The 20,872-nt window shown below is 44.6% G+C and overlaps 1 protein-coding gene across 1 annotated transcript in view; it reads left to right on the top strand.

Moving 5' to 3' along the window:
- The first annotated feature begins 364 nt into the window (after positions 1-364).
- Positions 365-20,872, top strand: part of GPC4 (glypican 4) — a 108,391-nt gene continuing 87,883 nt past the window's right edge. The window contains exon 1 of the mRNA XM_055438454.2: positions 365-667. Coding sequence (XP_055294429.1) covers positions 508-667 — 160 coding nt within the window. The 5' untranslated portion in view covers positions 365-507. The remainder of the gene's footprint in view (positions 668-20,872) is intronic.

Consider the following 20,872-nt stretch of genomic DNA (forward strand, 5'->3'; position numbering starts at 1 on the left):
TAAAGCTGAAGAGGGCACAGCCGCGCGGCCGGGGGCAGAGCGAGCCGAGCCGAGCCGAGCCAGCGGAGCGGACCAGCGCCCGGCAGCCCGAGCCGCGCGCCGCCAGCGCCCGCCGCCGCCCACGCCCTCCTCGGCCCCAGCGGCGCCTGCCACCTTCCCCTCCTTCCCCGCGCCCCTGTCCCGCCGCCGGTCAGCTCGCCCGGATCGCTGCCCCCGCGGAGCCCGGAGCTCACCGGCCGGCGCCTCCGCTCCCTCTGGGCCGCGCAGCGCTTCCACGCATTCCTCCCCCTCCCGCTCCCCGGGCCGGGCGCCTGGCACCGGGGACCGTTGCCTGACGCGCGAGGCCCAGCTCCACTTTTCGCCCCGCGTCTGCTCCTCCTGCTCTCCTTCTCCAACTCCTCCAACTCCCTCGCCCTCTGACTCCGCTCTCCAGCCCCTGTCTCCGAGCCCGCCCGCCACTTTCCGTCCGGTCCCAAAGGTGGGAGCGCGTCCGCCCCGGCCCGCACCATGGCACGGTTCGGTTTGCCCGCGCTCTTCTGCACCCTGGCCGCGCTCAGCGCCGCGCTGCTGGCTGCCGAACCCAAGTCGAAAAGTTGCTCGGAAGTGCGACGTCTCTACGTATCCAAGGGCTTCGACAAGAATGATGCCCCCATGCACGAGATCAACGGTAGGTGGGAGCCCCCGGGAGGCGAGCTCCAAGACGGGCACCCCGGAGAAGGGGCCGCCGCAGCCCCCTTGCCCCGCCGGTCTCCGCGCCGCCGGACGCAGGTAGCCGAGACTGAGAAATGGACGGGCGCGCTGGAGCGAACCCCGCGGCGCGGCGGCCCCCGGGGCGTCCCGGAGTTGCCCGGTGTCACTCTCGCGCTGTGCTTTCATCCCCCAACCCCCCAACCCCCTCCCCCGGTCTCCCGTGTCCCAGGAAGCCCCGGAGGACTCTGGCCCGCAGAGTGCGTGTCACCGGCTCCCTCGCCTTTTCCGGGTTGAACTCCTTATTGGGCTCCCCGCTTTGTTGTCTGGGTGACTAGAGGTCGGGTGGGGTGGGGGCCGCCAGTGAGGGGGTTTCTAGAGCTTGCCAGATTCCCGGGGGCGCGAAACGTGGAATTTGAGTTGATGTTTCATTGATTTTCTTTAAACCCACTCCCCGCCTCTCCCACCCCTGATATGGATTAAGACTTTTAGTAGCTCCAGCGGCTTTAGAAGTGGCCTTTAAAAAGAAAAACGACTCTCCAGCCCTCCAAACCCTGACTTTTGGGAACTCTCCTGCTTTCCGGAAGGTGTTGGACGAGAAGGGTATCCCCCCTCCCCTTTCTTTTTTCTCACCTCATTTTAAGGGTTAATTGCACTTTCAATTACAAACCTTTGAAAGTACTGATTACAGGAAACCTGAATCTCAATTTGGAGATGGTTATGCAAATAGAGACGGTTTAGCCCGTGGAAAAGTTACCCGGATTTCGGCGCTGGGGATGCGTGGGGTGTTTGTGAAAGCCCTTCTCCGAGCGCTGTGGAGGCAGCTTTGCGTCGGGTGCCTTTCGGCCCTCCTCGCCAGGCGGGCGGCGGTGGCCGGGCCGGTCCCCTCTGGGTGGCACTCAAGCATTCGCAGAGAGGCCAGCTGTTCCGCGCAGCCCCGCGGGCCGCGCCGGGGCAGGTAGCCTGTTAGCCCTGAGGGTTCAGAAAGAATCACGAATCTAGCTGGCCGATGGCCAGCTGAACCTAACGGAGAAGTGAGCGATTCGAGCCCCGGGGGCCAAGCTCCATTCCGAACCTTTCATGGAAGTGAGCAGAGCGCGCCTTTGCCTTGCGGTGTTGGTCACCCGGGTGGGGCAGGCAGGGGGGCGGCAGCCCTAGAGGAAATACTGTAATTTTAGCCAGGCGCTTCTAAAGGCTTAGGAAGACTCGGGGGTCATTTTTTGGGAAGGGCTATTAATACCCTTGAAGATTAAGTGCAGTCATCAATTACACATAAATTATAAAGGTAATTGAGGGAAGTTGCTGGGTACTTTTAAGAGTGTGACCCGCATCTATCTAGAAATAGAACCCAAGAAATCGGTGGAGCAGCCTAGGAGCCCACGGCACCTGGGCAGTTATCAAGTAACTCGCACTTACTGATTAGAGACTGTTTGCCCTTGAGCTGCTTGTCTTTTGGGGAGCTCAAGTCTGTCTGCCCAGCGGCACGAATTTATTGGCTGGAGAGCCCTTAAAAAGCCCTCTTTCTTTCCCCTCTCCCTCCCACCCCTCCTGAAAATGTAAAGTTAAGCCAGCAGCCACTGAAGCTTGGAGGCTCCACAGGTCAGACCTAGGGTCTTTGTGCCCTGCACGGTTTGGGTCCCGGGGCCCAGCGGAGATGATTGGCGTGAAGGTTACAGTTGTCATTCCCACGTTTTGAAGGGATAGATGCAGCGATGCACTTAATGGGAATGTGACAAGTTTTCATCTTCTGCCCATGCAAAACAGCTTTGAGGTGCCCTGGAGGCGCTGGGGGAGTGGGTGGTGAAATTGCCCTCCCCACCTTCTCCAGCTTTGCTCTGTTTAGCCTTGCCAGGGAGGGACATCTTTCCCAGCCAGCATCTCAGGAAAAAGGAAGTTTGCAGGGTGCTCAAGGACAGTGCTAGGTATTCCCTTCGATTGTCATGGTCCCCAGAAAACACCTGAGGAATATTTTTGCATAAATGTTTCTCTGGACATATCCCCCCTAAAGATAGGAGCGTTATTAGTGACCAGCAGCAGGAAATGGAAGCTAATGTGCTCACACCCAAAACATTTTATTCTTTTTGTCTTGTCCTTCATCTCCCTCCCAGGGCTGCTGCTTTTATTTCCCCTTTTGAATGACCTACTGGACTGCATTCTCCCGAGGAACAAAGGAAGTGCCTTTTTAGCTGGAATCCTTGGAAGACCACCAAGGACTTTAGCTCATGCAGTGCAATTTCGCACCACTTTCAACAATAACAAAAATGCATGACTGAATGGCTCAAAAATGTGGAGTGTTAGGGGCATTCATTTGAGTCTAGGACACTGTCACAACACAGACAGACCCAAGTAAATACCTTTAGATGGTCAGTATAGAAACAGGGGTAATCTTTACTATCACCCTGGCCTCTCCAGATGCCTACATTGTCCTTGTCTCCCTTATGTTCCACTCAGATAATTTTGGTCATTTGGGAGAGCATAGTCAATGGGATGATTTGAATGAATTAATTGTCAGGCACTTTCCTTGGTTGAGGCGGGAGGTGTGTGTATTTTCTTAAGTGCAAAAAGTCCGCGATTGTTTTCCAGGCAAAGGGTCACGGCGTCTGAGTGCCTAGCCCCAGGCTTAGCCCAAGTTGAAGGTTTGATTCCCAACGGCCTTGCACTTGCCTTCTAGAGGTTTGAACAGGCTTTGAAACTACTCCACGTTCTTAAGGACTCTCAGTCTTTAAGATCATAATTAAGATAATTTGATGTGCTCTCAAGGGTGTCAGGAAATGCGTCAGGCTGACAGGGCCTCCAAACTAGGTCTTTCTTGCATTGCCTATCCACTTGACCCCTGTACTTACCAAATAATGGGCAGCTCAGATGCCATGATCAAAAAGGATCTTTAACACAAAATATAGATTTTGATTCAGCTTTCAGTGGGCGTATCTTCTGAAGCACGTACTATGTGCGATTTTCCGTGGAGGCACTCACCATCGTGGAGGCAGCAAAGAGGACAGGAGAGCTCTGCCACTATGACCTTCCCAGGTAATAGGGAGCTGAGCTGCGCATACACCTGATGGGACTGCAACATGGCGTGTGGTAAGCACCATATGAGCGGTGCAGAGGAGGAAGAAGGGCCTGGGGAGCTCAAGGGAGAAGGGATTTGGGACTAGCGTATTAACTCACTAACGGTAGTTCAGTAGTTGAAAAAGAAAATATTTATAATGAAAAATTGTAAAATCTTAGCATTCTTATTGCGCCTCCCTCCATAAGGACAGGATAAAGGACATGCAACAGTTGGCATTTTATTACTCATCTAATCTTTGCTTGAAATTATCTTGAGGAGTGAGCCAGTTTGGTTAGAAAGCTTAAGCTTGCCAAGGTGAGATCGAAGGCTACCAAGGAGAACTTGGCATCCTAGTTGCGATTTGGGAGTTTTTGTCTTCCTGTTTCCATTTACGTTGATGACCAGTGCACCTGTGAGTGTGCTCGCACGCTCGTGTGTATATCTCCAAGGGAATCACATAAGCTCTGGAGGATTGCGTGGGACAATGCGTGTTGGAGAAGTAGGAAAACCTTTTGCTATTGCATTGATTATTACATGTAAGACACAGCATGTCTTCAAGGTTGTATTCCCTCTTACATACTTTAACTCTGTGGGTTAGATTTTGCTGAGAACTTGTGATTTTTCTCACCTGTCAGTATAGAAATTATCCCAAGTTTGCTGGACATGCTCAGAAAAGAATTTAGCAAAAGTTCTAGCTTATGCAGCCCTGTCTCTAGTTAGAACATACAAATCTAAAATGTTTGATTCAGCATAATTACTATTTTCCTTTTTGATTAGACTCACATTGTGTTGCATGCAATTTCAGGATTAGCTGGAGACTAGACTGCGGAATGAAAAAGGAAGTTTTCTTTTGTTGTCTCAACAAGGGAAACAGCATCAGTGTTCATCTAAGTCAGTTGGCTCCTGAATAACATCATCTGTTTTAGCACTGACTTGGTTGCAATATATGTTTTCCAAAAATGCATTTTGGCCTCAGTGAAAAGATGGGTGGCCATTGAGTGCTTTCTCTGGGCCTGGTCCTAAACACGATCGTCCCAACTCTGATAGAGGGCTGGTTTTGGAAACATAGGCTATTAGAGAACCTATACTTGTGCACTCAGTGGTGTTTGACTCTGCGACCCCATGGGCTGTAGCCCACTAGGCTCCTCTGTCCAAGGGATTATCCCAGCAAGAATACTGAAGTGGGTTGCCATGCCCCCCTCCAGGAGATCTTCCTGATCCAGGGATCAAACCTGTGTCTCCTGCATTGGCAGGCAGATTCTTTACCACTGAACCACCTGGGAAGCCCATGAAAGAACCAGTAACTAACTAGTTAAAGACCATCATCACGTGTTGCTGATGGAGACAATCTAATGTTAAATGTAAATTGTATTTCCTGGGCCATGGGGAGCTAAAGATAGCTTCTGAGGAGGGGAATGTTATTAGTCACACTGTTTCTGGAAGATAACTAGTGGCACTGGGAGTTCAGGGTTGGTGCGGCAAGGGGGATAAAGGTAGGGAGGCTGTTTCAAATAGTTCTTAACTGGTCTACCTGCCTCTTGTCTGTCCCTCTCCCCCATTCCATCCTAAGTATCACCAGCTTCCTTTCCCTTCAGCAGTGCTGTGAGTGGACTCATTCTTCCGCTTTGAGCTTCCCTGGCTTCAAGCATCTCAAATGATAGTTTCATTGAGTCACTCCTGAACCCCCCAGGGTTATGTGCCACCTTCTTCTGAAACCCTGGCTTGAATCAGATCCATGGTCTTTGCACCCAGCTGTCTTGTATCCTAGTTCATCGTGTGTGCAGGCACATGTGTGTCTTCTTGCCTCAGCTGTAAGTAAACCAAGGGCACGTGGCAGCTCCTGGTGTTTTGTGTGTCCAGTGGTACCAGGTACAGGAATGCAGTGCAGTATTTGTTAAACAAGTGTGTGTATAGTGGGGAGGGGAATCACACAGACAATTAGATCGCGTTGTCTGGCAGGACACCAGTGCTATCATCGGATTATGCTGCCTTGATGATGGATAAATCGTCATCCTGTGGTCTCTTGCTCTCCTGGGAAGCTTTTAGGTCTAAACATTCTGAAAAGAAGTAAATTTAGAGTAAACCTCCTGGAAATGTTATTATAACTTGGAGACTGTTTTTATTCTTTGATGGGACTACTCATCTTTACCACTTCATTAATAACTGTCATATGAATTTTTCAGAAGGATTCAGAATTCTGATTTTCTTCCTGGTTTCTTTAAGGAACAAACAATTGAGACTTTTGTGATTAGGCAATTTAAAGCAAATGGAGAAGAGTAATTTAACACTTTCGATTCAGCATATAGAGCTGTCTGATGCACATCAATGACCTTTTAAAAAAATATTGTTTGTTGACTTTACCAAGGTGAACAACACAGGCTTCAGGATAGCGATAATTTATATGAGCAGGGACTTCCCTGGCGGGCCAGTGGTTAGGACTCCATGCTTTCATTGCCAAGGGCCTGGGTTCAATCCCTGGTCAGGGCACTAAGATCCCACAAACAATGCAGTGTGACCAAAAAAAAAAATGTTTTTTTATATAAGCAGACACACTAAAATGTGAACAGGTAAAAACTAGCATTTTCAATTCCACTTGGTTAAACATCTGTTTCTTACTACAGAGAACATGAAAGTGCAGAAAATTCATGAAGCGATTCCATCCTGGAGGTAATTTGAAATATTATATTTAAGTTCTGATGCATTTAATTCAGCAATCTGGTGGGAGAGAAAAATCAAAGAGATCCATCAGCCAGGTATTCAACTTTTGAAAAAGAAACTCTAACAAATGTTAGAAATTAGGAAAAAAATTGAATGGAAGAGTTAAAAAAAAAAAGTCAATAACCTCCAGGAAGCCTGGAAACTATGTAAAAACATCTTATTGGAAGCCCAGATAAATGTGTGCCAAACATCAAAAAGACCAGCTGCTTGGGGGAAGAAAAAAAGAACCCGGCATGACTAACTGGCAGAGTAAAAGAGGCTGCTTCAGGGAAAAAGGCATCTTTCACAAAATAGGAAGAGTTTAGGAAGTCCATGAGGTATAGCAGGGCAGGTACAAACTAGAAATTAAGTGAGCCGAAAGAGAATTGGAGGTGAGCCTTGCCAGGGACTTGAAAGAGGGCCCAGGTGATGATAATGGTGAAAAGGGTGGGCTAAGTGAGTCCAGCCTCTCAGAGGAAAAGCAATATGGCTTCTTTAAAGGGCAGCCATGCCTGATTAACCTCCCAGAGTTCTTTGAGAGAAAAGAACCAAGTGCATACAGGCAAACAGACCTAGTTTAGACTGTCAAGAATTAGGCAATGGGATTCCAAGGCAGAGTATATTCAGGAAATTCATTTACTTTGGGATAGGTGAGAATGTTTGTTTATTGAAAAGAGGAAAAGGGAAGGGAGGGGGAGAGGGAAGAAACCCCACTGTCCTAGGTGGAGTAGTTTACATGGAAAGACCATGGTTTCTTAGAAAGAGCAGGTCTAGCCCAGCTCTGTGACAAATTAGTTATTTGATCCCTTTGGTCAGGTTCTTTCACCTCCATTTGAAAAATGGGTGTGGGGTTGTTAGAAGACTGGATTACATCAGGGATTCTCAACCCTGGCCATGCTTTAGAACCACCTGGAGAGCTTTTAAAATCCACTAGGGCCTGGGCACTACCCCCAGGCCAATTAAGTCATACTTTTTGGAAGTAGGGCTAGGTAAGTTTTCAATTCTTCTTTTCTTTTTTTCCTTTGGCCATGCTGCCCAACACGTGGGATCTTAGTTTCCCTACCAGGGGTCGAACCCTCACCCGCTGCGTTTGAAGCCCCTTGTAATTTTTTTCAAAACTCCTCAGTGGTTCTGATGAGCAGCCATGGTTGAAAAACGGTGTCCTAGATGATCTGAGGTCCCTTCCATCTCAGATTCTGTGATTCTGGAGTTTCCAATAAATTTCATCACAAACTTATCTCAGAAGAGCGCTTTGATTGAGATCCAGTGCATGCTTGTTTTGATCTTGGTTAACTTGGTTTTAAGAGAAGGATCTGTTAAACTTGGGGAAAATATTTTGTAGTCAAGATGCAAGTACATGCCATCACCAGTGATGCTTTGCTGATGGTTGAGAAATAAAGACTAGGACATTGAGAGTACTTTGGAGAGATTTAGACAGGAATCCAGCCTTGCTGTTGTTTATTGATTAAGTGTCAGTGTGCTGGGTGATACTTCTTCCCTTTATCTTTATTGGTAAAATAAAAATCTCTTTATCCCTTACTTTAATGTCCTCTTTGCCATGTGTTTATTTTCTTCAAGTATCTTATCAAGAAATAGAAGTACAGTAAATCCCTAGGCTTCTGGCCGGCATAGTCATCCAGAACGCAGCTGGGAATGTGGAAGTAAGCAGAAAAGCTAAATGATGGAAACAGCTGTCATAAAGCCCATGCATTCTACTTGGAGAAAAGGCCTTCAGAAATTTATCATCCCCGATCATTGATTGAATGCCTTTTGCATCGAGCAGAATGCTAGGTGCTGGGGATTCAAAGATTTTGTTCAAAACCAGAATCCAGCTTTTTGGAGGCACTTTATTCAAATTTGGTAGGTAGGGTTTATAGGTGAGAAGATAAAAAGCTTAAGTTACCTGGCTTCCCAGTCCAAAACTGATGAGGAGAAGGCATAGGAGTAGCCAGTAGTGCTGGTTGGAGAGTGGATGGGTCAGAGGAATGGGTAGGTTTAGAGCTTGACATCTGGGAGGAGTGAGAGATGACAGTGTGAAACAGGTTGGGCGGCCAGAGGCTGAATAGTAGACCTAGAACTTGCTGATCCTTGGCAGTTGGAGGCCTATTAGGATGGGTGAATACTCAGAGACACCTCTCTAACAGTTGAGGGCACTGGTATATTTCAGGGCTGTATTAAGTAATTGTGTTTGGAATATTCTGATTTAAAAGTTAAGAAAGTGTATATGTGTGTGTGTGTATGTTTGACTATACCGCATAGCTTATGGAATCTTAGTTCCCTGACCAGGGATCGAACCCACATCTCCCTGCAGTAAAAGCACAGTCTTAATCACTGGACTGCCAGAGAAGTCCCAGAAAGTATATTTTAGAAAAAGTGGACACCTTCAAAATACAGAAATTGCCCTTGAAAGCATATTGCCTTTTTAGAGCACCTAGTTTCCCGACAGTGCTGGGTCAATAAGGAGTCAATTCTGTGTGTCACTTTGTTGTTTTCTAGGGGGAAAAAAAAAGTTACAGGCTGTGTATCTTTTTGACCCAGGGATCAAACCTGGGTCTCCTGCATTGCACACAGATTCTTTACCATCTCAGCCACCTGGGAAGCCCATTCACAATTCAGGGGTTTACTCACCGTCAGAACTTTTGGTTGGTGATTTTGTTGCTCTGCACTTTGTCTTCTAAGTCCGCTCGAATGTCCCAGGTAGATTTTGTCCTTATACTTTTACCACCTGCTAAACTCACCTTGGGAAACTGACATTCTGACCTGAAGTCATCAAAGGCAAGGGTTGGTTTTGAGTTAGAGGTGACAGGTTGGTTTTGTTTTTTTTTTTTAATTGAGTGTAGATATTCCTTTTTCATCAGCCAGATTTTCTTTCTTTTTTTAAATTTATTCTTATTTATTTGGCTGCACTGGGTTTTCATTGCTGCATAGACTTTCTGTAGTTGGGGCGATTGGGGGCTACTCTCTAGTTGTGGAGTTTAGGCACTGGGGCACATAGGCTTCAGTAGTTGTGGCACACCAGCTTAGTTGCCCCATGGCATATAAGATCTTCCCAGACCAGGGATCAAACTCATGTCCCCTGCATTGGCAGGTGGATTCTTAACCACTGGACCACCAAGGAAACCCGTGACACGTTTAAATATGTGTATGTTGGTTTCCCTTTTAAACATTTACCATACTAAGTCAATGGATAATCATATATAAAGAAACAGTAGAAGTTAAGAACAGGGCTACTCTATTAATAAAGTGAGGACACATTTGTGGGTTCCCATCTCTGCTGAGGTGGCTGTTTGAACCTTTAAAGAAAAAGAAGCCATTCCTGACGGATCACACGTGCTCTGAGAGGCTGTGTAGCTGCAGGTCCTGTCACACTGCCTGGCACATGGTAGGTGTTAGAGAAATGTTTGTGGTTGATGAATAAGTTCAAGCATGATTTGTGATTTTGGTAAATTCATTCAAGGAATGAATATTTCTATTCATCCATCCCTTTTAATTCAATTAATTAATTTAAACTATTTATTTGAAAAATTCTAATACATTCAGTATTAGATGTGGGAGGAGAAGGGAACGACAGAGAATGAGATGGCTGAATGGCATCACCAACTCAATGGATATGAGTTTGAGTGAACTCCGGGAGTTGGTGTCGGACAGGGAGGCCTGGCGTGCTGTGATTCATGGGGTCACAAAGAGTCAGACACGACTGAGATTGAACTGAGAAAAATAAATAACCTTAAAAACAAAACCCAAGTTGTGTTATTTTTCAGTTCGTCCAGAGATGGGAGATAAATATTTCATGTGCTTTGTTTTAATCCTGGTGGACAAATGGTTGCTGCTTCTTACATTGTCTGTTCTAGACATTAACAGGAACTCCACTGTACTTGTCGAGGTGCTTCTAGAGAAAAAGAACCATTGCTCCTGTTCCTTGCTTTGGCTTCTCAGCCTGGTGTTCATGTCCTTCCCCTTCCTCAGGCAGCTCAGGTTGGGCCCCAGGCAGGATTGCCTGTCTTTGTCTGGTCTAGCTCAAGGTCACCTGGTTCCCGCCAACCCCCCGGCCATTCTTTTCATGCCAGTCCTTTTTCCTCCCAGCTGCTTTGTCCGTTGGCTTTTGCAAGCCTCTTTAAGCCTGGCTTCTTCTTGATGTTGGGTTTCTGTCTACAGGAGCAGCCTGGGAAGTGGTTTCTCTTGGCCTGCAGAGGTTTCCTTAGTTCTCCAAACCCTTGACGTCGGCATCCCAGCAAGCATCAAGCCACAGGAAAAATTTTTTGCCTTCAGTTATTGTTTCTGTTCCACCACCCGGGTTTGTCTCCATTGAGTTTTCAGTCTGGCGTTTGGTTAGAGATGAAAACAAAGCACTGTGTCCTTGCAAACTGCAGTGTGAAGCATGTGGCTAACAGTTACTACTTGCCATGGTCCAGCCTGAGTGGGAGTATCATTTTTCTTGGCAGTCACTTCACAGAAAGTCCTGCCTCTTTGGTGCCAGAATAAGCAGTCATTACATTCCTTACAATTTATAGTCAAATTATTATCTACTATTGTTAAAATTGCCTTAATTATAGAATATTTCCCCATGCGAAGATTTTAAAAAGCAATGCAAGACAACTTTTCACTGGTGTACTTCAGAAATGGTCCTTAAAAATCACTCGCTGACTAGGATGTCAGAAGCTATGATGAGGAATAGTTTTTTTGTGTGTTTATAGGGAGACTTTTTTTTTTTTTTAAGGGGAGGCGTGTGGTGGGTTCACTTTAAACTGAATCTGAGCTAAATGCCCCCAGCTGGCTGGTTCATTAATAATTCTGCCTTGTTTATCCTCAGTTTGGAACTAATTTTTTTCCCCTGCCCCTTCAGGTCCCATGGGCCTGGATACCTTCTGGGAAGAAGGCTCTACTGGTGGGAGGTGGATTGATCATTAAGCCATGTGGCGATGTGAGAAGATGGTCTTGTATCTTTCAGTTTGGAGGGCAAATGAAGAAACCAGAACCTTCCAAACTAAGAGAGTGTCCATTTTCTTGTGATCAGCACACAGATTGAGATGACTGTGGGAAATGTTTCTGTTTAGATTCTTTCAGAATCTCTGCCTTTGGGCTCTGCTTTCAAGATGTATCCAAGAATCTGTCCTCCTCTTTACCACCCTGATAACTACAGTCCTGATCTCATCCCCCATCACTTCTTCCTGGATTATCACAGTTGGCTCTGACACATCTCTGCTCTGGCTCTCACTCCCTCCTCCTCCCCATCAGTCTATTCCCAGCGCATCAGCCAGTGTGATACTATTCTGTTAAAACTCACTGGGATCTTATCACTTTTGCTCAAAGAGCTCCAGTCACTCCCCTTGCCACCCAGACGGAAAGCCGGAGCTGAGGGAGCCTTACAGGGTCTGCCTCTTGCCCCCTCCCATGCCAGATGGTACTGTCTTCTTTGTGTTTTTTATTGTTGTCTCCACATGCTGGTCTGTCTTCCTTCTGGGTTTTGCTTACCTATCACCTTCATGGGGAAGTCTTTCCTGACTTCTGTGTGAACTAGAATGCCCCTCTCCACAGAAACTTTGTCTCTCTCCCTCACTGCTCTATTCAGATCTCACAATCTGACCCGAGGGCAGGGACTTTGCCTCTTTAGTCACTGTCTTATCTACACCTGGTGTCTAGCACATTGCCTGGTAGTGCATTGCCTGGGTGTTCAATGAATGAATGAATGCATGAGTGAGTACTCCTGGCAAGTAGCATGTGGTTTACCCTCCCTCTGTAGAAAGAGGGTGCCTAGGCTGAAGGTTTATTTAGCAACTGTTTACCAAGTGCCTCTGAATTGAGGGGCATCATCCTGGGCACTGGGGGTAAGGCAGCCACCAGTGCCTTATACAGGCCTGGCCTCACATGCATGGGGCTCACGGTCTAAATGAGGAAACTGATATTGACTTGACAAATCTCCAAATCAATATTTAGTGACAGCTGTGATACCTTCTTCCAAGGAGAAGCCCTTGGGCTTGGGTGAATGATGATCAGTGTGAAGCAGAGTGTTTTGGGACTTTGGAACCTGCACTTAGGCCCATAGGGCTCTTCTCACTTCCTAGGAGGTGTGCGTTTCACACCATCACACCCTGCCCCACCCCTCCACATACACTTGAATGGCAGGGTCTTGAGATGTAAGTCTGGAGCAGTTGGGATGGCACAGGGGAGATGGGCCTGCATTAGCACTCTTCTCTGGTTTTATCCCTTGACCATCATTTTAGAGTTGGGGCTTCGGTAGGCACCAGGAAATGCAGAGAACTCTTGTGTCACTTTGCACAGTTGTCTTCTGTCCTCGGAGTGCTCTGCAGAGGAACCACTAGATACTCTTGAGTACTGAACCCTCCAGGTTTCTGTGAAAGCTCAGTGTCCATTCTTAATCCTATAGAGACCACAGAAGTGCAAGTTAAAAAAATTTATTGAAGTATAGTTGATTTACAATGTTGTATTTAATTTCTGTTGTGCGGCAAAGTGACTCAGTTATACATATTCTTTTCCAGTATGGATTATCACAGGATATTGAATACAGTTCCCTGTGCTGTACAGTAGGACCTTGTTGTTTATCCATCCTATATATAATAGTTTGCATCTTGTTTTTGTTGTTCAGTGTCTCAGTTGTGTCCGACTCTATGACTCCATGGACTGCAGCACGCCAGGCTTCCCTGTCCTTCACCATCTCCCAGAGCCTGCTCAAACTCATGTCCATTGAGTCAGTGATGGTATCTAACCACCTCATCCTCTGCTTCCCCCTTCTCCTGCCTTCAATCTTTCCCAGCATCAGGGTCTTTCCCAATAAGCCGGCTCTTTGCATCAGGTGGCCAAAGTATTGGAGCGTCAGCATCACTCTTTCTAATGAATATTCAGGGTTGACTTCCTTTAGGATTGACTATGCTTTTTTGACATTATGTATGTCTCATTGTGCCTCTGGCACGTGTGACTCTCTGCGACCCCATGGACTGCAGCTTGCCAGGCTTCCCTGTCCTTCACTATCTCTCAGAGTTTTCTCAGATTCATGTCCATTCAGTCAATGATGCCATCCAACCATCTGCTAATCCCAAACTCCCAATTCTTCCCTAAGAAACCCCTCCCCCTTGACAAGTCTATTCTCCATATTTGTGTTTGTTTTTGTTTTGTATATATGTTCGTTTGTGTTGTATTTTAGATTCTACATATAAGTGATATCTTATGGTATTTGTCTTTGTCTGGCTTATCTCAGTATGATAACCTCCAGGTCCAACCATGTTGCTGCCAATGGCATTATTTCATTCTTTTTAATGGTTGGGTAATACTCTGTGTCTGTGTGTGGGGGGCTTCCCTGGTGGTTCAGTTGGTAAAGAATCCATCTGCCAAGCAGGAGATGTGAGTTTGATCCCTGGGTCAGGAAGATCCCCTGGAGAAAGAAATGGCAATCCACCCCAGTATTCTTGCCTGGGAAATTCCATGGACAGAGGAGCTTGGTGAGCTACAGTCCATGGGGTCGCAAAAGAATTGGACATGACTTAACAACTAAAATAACAACAAGTGTGTGTGTGTGCATGTGTGTGTATACAGCACATCTTCTTTGTCCATTCATCTGTTGATGGACGTTTAGGTTGGTTCGATGTCTTGGCTGTTGTAAATGGTGCTGCAGTGAACATAGGGGTGCATGTATCTTTTCACATTAGTATACTGTTGTCTGGGTATATGCCCAGGCATGGCATTATAGGATTATATGGCAACTCTGGGGCTTCCCTGATAGCTTAGATGGTAAAGAATCTGCCTACAATGTGAGAGACCTAGGTTCGATCCCTGGGTTGGGAAGATCTCCTGGAGAAGAAAATGGCAGCCCACTCCAGTATTCTCACCTGAAGAATTCCATGGACTGACCATGGGATCGCAAAGAGTCAGACACCACTGAGCGACACTTTTCACTTTTTCATGGCAACTCTAGTAGTTTTAAGGAACCTCCAGACTGTTTTTCCATAGTGGCTGCACCAATTTACATTCCAGTCAACAGTGTATGTGGGTTCCCTTTTTTCCACACCCTCTCCAATATTTATTATTTGTAGGCTTTTAAATGATGGCCATTCTGACTGGTGTGAGGTGGTGCCTCATTTTAGTTTTGACTTGCCTTTCTCTAATAATTGAAATGCTAGGGTTGTTTTTTTTTTTTTTTAACCAAGTGGCTCAGAACAAAGCCCTCTGGCCCCATGGTGACTGTTCAGTAGAATTCTGCTTCAGCAGAAATGGATCTGATGCTCCTGCCAGTCGGCAGCAGGATTCCTTACCTCTCCAAGTCTTTATGAATGGCACCTAAGTGTGCATGTCTCCCTGGCTGTGTGTGTGTGGGGGGCGGTGAGTGTGGAGGCTGGCCAGGGAGATAGGATTGTAAGCAAATGCAGCCTGAGTGATAAGTGTTCCCGCAGTTATCAAGGGGACAGAATGGAAAGGAGCCTTTCCTGCCATACACTATGCCCCTCAGAACAGGGCTGACTCCATTTCAGAGTTGATACTATTTTATTTTTTAAAAAATTGAAATAGGATTGATAGTTTTCAGAATTTTTGATGAGTGCTCTGGATAAAAATAGGGCCTTATTTTTGTTAGTATGTTCAGAAATTCCAGGCTCTAATGAGGGACCCTGAGGCTGAATTATGTATAGGCATCACCTTGCATGCTTGGCAGTTTTACATACTGGTACACAAGTAGTCATATGAGATCCCAGTATTACCAGTGTTTTGCAGTGTTGAGGGCTGAAGTCCCAAGTTCTTGATTTAGTGCAGTGAACTGACTGCATCTGTAGTAAATAGGTTGTATGCAAGGACTAAATCTTGTTTAGATATGCAGATTTACTTGTACCCTATTTTATATATGGATTAAAATATGAAGCTCTTGGTATATGTACTATTCTAAATAATATAAGCTTGCACTGTCACTATATAAGGATAAGTTGCCTGATTAAAAATAGACATAAGCATTTTTTTTCTTATTGTCTGAGCAAGCAAATGGTTCATATGCTATGAAGTGCTCATGGTGTGGACTAAGATATGTAGGTTCATGCTGAGGCAAACCAATCATTAGCTCTCTAAGCATAGCTTTACCTTTAGGGAGAAGTGATTAATTGTCTCTGCTTTTATTTTAAAACAGACACAGCATGGACCGTTTTCGCCAATAACCTAGTGTTTCTCTTAGAGCCCGGAGATTTTCTCTTGGTTCTTTCTAAGTTTTAGAATGAGAGATTCTGGGATGAAGGAAGCTGAGGCTAAGCTTGTTTATCTCTGCTGGGTCTGTAATAAAAGGGTTTGCTAAGCAAATGAATAAGTACATTAGGAGATGTTTGACACCTGCATAGGGGAAGGGAGTTATCACCAAACACCTCAAGGACAGCCGTTTTCATTGAGACCATTGTGTTCATTACAAATATGTCTGTTTATTGAAGTAGGTCTCTAAGTTGCTTTAAAACTTTGGCGGGGGGTGTGGGGAGAAGTCACTTTGTGTTTAAAAAGTGATAAGTGTGCGTTTCTTTATTGTTTAATTCAACCCGTATTCCCTCCAATTAGGCAAATTTATAGAAGGTATTTCTATAATTGACAATAGCAACATGAGCGGCTAATGGCAGTTCTGCTGTTAGGGTAGGATATTTGTTTTCTTTCTTGAAATCCCAGCAGCTGTTGTATCCTCAGAGATGCAGAAGGGAAAAACAGCCCCCCAAATTGAGATGTGTTTTGCATGTGAGAGGAATGCAAGCTGATCACTAAGAATAAAGGGAAATGATTGCATTGGCATAGTTATTAATTTCAGAAATGTCTTTGAATCTGTGCTATATGCTGGAGTGTTATGCCAGTGCTTTGTGGCTTCCTGGGGTGACATTTAAGAAATGTAAGCCTTAGATTGTGTATTTTTCCAAATATAAATTGCCTCTAATATTAAATGTTTTTCTTAACAAAAATTGGTTATAAAGGAATTTTTCATCATTTTCAATTTACTTGATGTGTGATCAAACCCTCAGTTTTCATTATAGTGTATATTTAGTAGTGTACACTCTTGTGGGAGAAAGAATGCCAACTGACAGCTTCCTTAAGGTATGTCGCTTATGATAGTCATTCTTGGAAATGAAGGACAATCTTGATCATTAATCTTAAAAAGGAAGAATAGGGACTGCCCTGGTAGTCCAGTGGTTAGGACGTTGCTTCTGCTGTAGGGGGCATGGGTTCAATCCCTGGTTGGGAAACTAAGATCGTGTAATGCTGCACAGAGTGGCCAAATAAAACTTTTAAAAAAGGAAGTATAGGGCATTTTACTCCAGCTAAATGTAAAATGCTGGCAATTTCTTTAAATACTACATCACTCTAGTATGTTTCTTGGTTATATTGAATTCTGTTCATTGAAGCAGTTGACTTTGTGCTTTTGTTCGTTTTTAAACAATTTATTGTAACCTTGATGGGACCTTTTTGACCTCCTTTCTCTTCTCTTCCTTTCCTAATATTTGTTTTGTTTAATCAGTCAATATTGATATATTTTTCCCATTAAAAAAAAAAACAGCCGAGAAGAGGCTAACATGATTTCATCAGCTTTCTAATTGCTTTACTAATGGAAATATGTTGGTCCCTTCAACATCAAGGGTGCAGTTTTTAAAGGAGCTGGTGACCGATTCTTCAGCCATATGTCTTTAATTTTTAAAAATCTGGCAGGGCCTGAAATTTTGAGAAGTCACGTCATTTTCTTCCAAGGCTTTAAAATTTTAATTGTAAAATAAACCCTACCTACTTAAGATCATTTAATCCATATTCAGTAAGATTCCTACAAGCATAGTGATCGTTATTATTTTAGTTACAATAGATAGCATGTACTGAGTACTTGCCTTGGGTCTTTTTGGAAAGCATTATGTAGATTAACCCATTTTATATAAATAAAATAAGACACATGATGGAAGGAGAGGGGAATGAGGAATTCTAAAAGAGAGGCTTATGCCACTGAATGCGTAAGCCAGTATGCTTTCTAGGTAGCTTTTATCAGCCAGTGGGAATTTGCTGTATGATTCAGGGAGCTCTGTGACAATTTAGAGGAGTGGGATGGGGTGGGAGGTGGGAGGAAGGTTCAGGAGGGAGGGGACAGGTGTATACCTATGGCTGATTCATGTTGATGTATGGCAGAAACTAACACAATATTGTAATTATCCTTCAATGAAAAATAAAAACAAGAAAAGAAAAAATATAAATCAAATCACATTGAAAAAAAGAAACCTGACAGTTCTTAAGGCAAGACATTTTCTTGTTGTTACTAAACCTAGAAAGAATTTATTATATAGGTTCTTAAGTAAAAGACATCAAACAGTGTAATAATCAGTATCATCAACATGATTTCATTTCTTGTACTGATCTCCCATAAAACCCCAAGAAACAACATTTGAGAAATTCAGTCTGGCTTTTGATCCATGGGATTATCTTTAGTCGAAAGAATTCAACTCTTCTATCATTCTAGATAACTGCTTCCTTTTCGTGTATGAATTCATATCTCGTGGTTTCTGAGTCAGAGCTCTCCTGTAATGGCCCCCTGATAGCAGCCATTACACCCACCTGCAGTGTTCAGAAAACCAGGAAGAGTTACTACACCAAGGGAAGTGAGAGCCTGTGGGCTGAAGCCACTTAGATCTAAGGATTGAAGCCATTTGAGGGAAGCTGGACAGCATCTTTGATTCTTCAGCCATTTTCCTTCTCCCTGTCCTGATGAACTCTGCTCTCAGGACTTTGTACCTGGCCCTCAGGATTGTCACAGTGTCATTTGGTCTCCAGAAGTGAAAGTGTTAGTCACTCAGACATGACTGACTCTTTGTGACACCATGGACTGTAGCCCGCCAGGCTTCCCCTGTCCATAGGCTTCTCCAGGCAAGAATACTGGAGTGGGTTGCCATGCCTTCCTCCTCCAGGGAATCTTCCCAACCCAGGGATCGAACCCAGGTCTCCCTCAATGCAGGCAGATTCTTTGCTATCTGAGCCACCATGGAAGCCCATTGGTCTCCAGAGATACTGTTTATAGTAGGCTAAATTTTTTCCAATTGAAAAGGTGATATGACAATAATAATAAAGAGTAACTTTTATGTCCTTTTCACATCATAGTTCAAACCCTATTCACATGAACACGTTTTTATGTGATTGAAATTATAGTGCTTGGTGTATCTGCTGTTTTTCTTCCAGTTTTATTGAGGTATCGTTGACATACAGCATAATGATGTGATTTACATATTACCATGAAGTGATTATCACAAGTTTAGTGAACATTCATCATCTCGTGTAGATAACATTAAAGAAATAGAAAATAACTTTTTTCTTATAATGAGAACCCTTAGGATTTACTCTTTTAACAACTTTTATATATATAACATACAGCTATCATGCTGTACCTTACATCTTTAGTACTTACCTTATAACTGGACATTTGTACATTTTGACCACCTTCATCCAATTCCTCCTGTATCTGCTATTTGAAACAGAACATGAAAAGTGCTTCTGTAGTTCTATGCGGTTCAGATTTTCTAATGGCCACATAGATGTCTGTGAAGTTGATGCAATAGAATCTCTTTTATGTATGCCATACGACTGTGTAGTTCTTTTTGGTGGTTTGTAGATGCACGTGTTTATGTGTGTTCGGTATTACATTGAGCGCAACAGTGATCATCTGCATACCTATGTGTTTGGCTTCTGTCGAAGAACTTCCTTCAGTTAAATTTTATGTAAATCTTTTTTTTTTTTTTTTAACTTTCAGGAAACTTGGGGGAAAAATACCCGACACATTCCTCTGGTGTCTAAAGCCTGTTGGCGGCACACACCAGACTCCTCTGTTTCAGGTGTTCAGGGAAGAGAGGAGAGAGGAAATCTGAGGTTTAATCCAGGGACTTGGTCAGCTCTAAGAGTTCAGTTGTTTTTTTCCAGCATTTCCCAGATGCACTCTCTCTCTCAGCTCTTGCCAGGAACCTACATGTGCTTTGCTTCCTAAAAACGTAGTTCAGCAATATTTCAAGAAACAGCTTAAATGTTGGCTGGTGGGGGGATGGCAGTTAAACCTGAAGGAGAGTATAGATTCTTTGCTTACAGGGCCTTTTTCTGTGGTTCTTATATGCCCTTTGACTGGAGGAAAGTTTTCCACATGTTTGTGCATCCTTCTTAAAAAAAAAAAAAAAGATGTCTGTGGGGGGAACCCAAACAAAACCCGTCCTAAAAACATTTGTCATCTAAACAGAACTTCCTAGAAAGCAGTGCCATTGTTTCTCAAAGGAGGGGTTCGTAATAACCCTCCTCCTCACTCCTCTCTCCCAGTTTTTGACAATGAAAAGATTTTATGACTATTAGTTGTGAAATGGCTTAATTCAGCTTCTTATTCTTTATGGAAAATAACTTTGTTATGCCTAGTGTCTGTTTCTGGTCAAAGGGCGTTTCCTCTGTCATTGGCTTCCACGGTTTGTCTGCTTTCAGCTTTGTGATCGGGAGGGTACAGTCTCGCCTTTTAAATTGTCCACTTCATCTTTTATCTTTCAACAGGTCCTGGAAGAAAAATTGTCCAACGGCTTCTTTGCAGGGTCAGTTTCTGAAAGATCCGGGGCTTGCTTTATTTTGACAGGTGGCTGGTGAAAGAGGTGCTTACAGGGTGGGGTAAAGGAGGGACATCTAAGTGCAGGAAGAGGAGGATGGTTGGCTGTTGCTTCTGGGGCTTTCTGACACAACGGCAAGTAATTATGATGCTTTCTCCTCAATGGGGCGTTGAAGGAGGAGTTTGCCAACAAGTCCTGGAAGATAGCTGTACCCTTTTTAGAACCATTTTGGGGTCTTTGGGAACAGAATTAGAATCTGTAGAAGATGCAACTCTGAGGATTAATTGGCTGCAATGATGCACAGGAGTGATGAATCATTCAAAAGGTGTCCTTCTCCGAGGACCTGTCACTTTGGATCAGTCCCAGAGGCCAGGCCAGCGTGGTATCTCGGGTGGTCTCAACGACCCTGGTGTTCCGGGATATCTTCCAGTAGTCCTGACTTGCTTTAGTTTATAGCACTCCTGGGGATGGCTAATTACTGACTGCCTACTGGATATGGTAGTGCCTCTTTGTTATAACTGAAGCAACTCCCCGGGTCACTTAAATTTGGATTATCTGTAGCTTCCAGAGATTGCCACTTGTAGGGTTCATGGGTCTTTGTGATGTTTGAAGCATTAGAACTACATGTGGATTCCTTACACGTTCTCTCCTGTACCAGACTGCCCTCACCCCTCTTCCCGCTCTACATCCGACTCTTCATCACTTCAGCTTCTCTTTCCTGAGCCGTCGGTTCAGTTTATGTCTTGTTTCATTTGCACAACTCAGAATTATACAATTATATTCCCGGTGGTTGGAAGAAAAGGAGGAGAGTATTTTCTTTTTTGATTCCTACAGCCTCCCTAGGTTCAGGAACGGTTTTATTTTTGGTGTTTTTGACTAC

Source organism: Moschus berezovskii, chromosome X (assembly GCF_049115385.1).
Source record: "Moschus berezovskii isolate FMDL1 chromosome X, NW_MosBer_1.0, whole genome shotgun sequence".
Classification (NCBI taxonomy): domain Eukaryota; kingdom Metazoa; phylum Chordata; class Mammalia; order Artiodactyla; family Moschidae; genus Moschus; species Moschus berezovskii.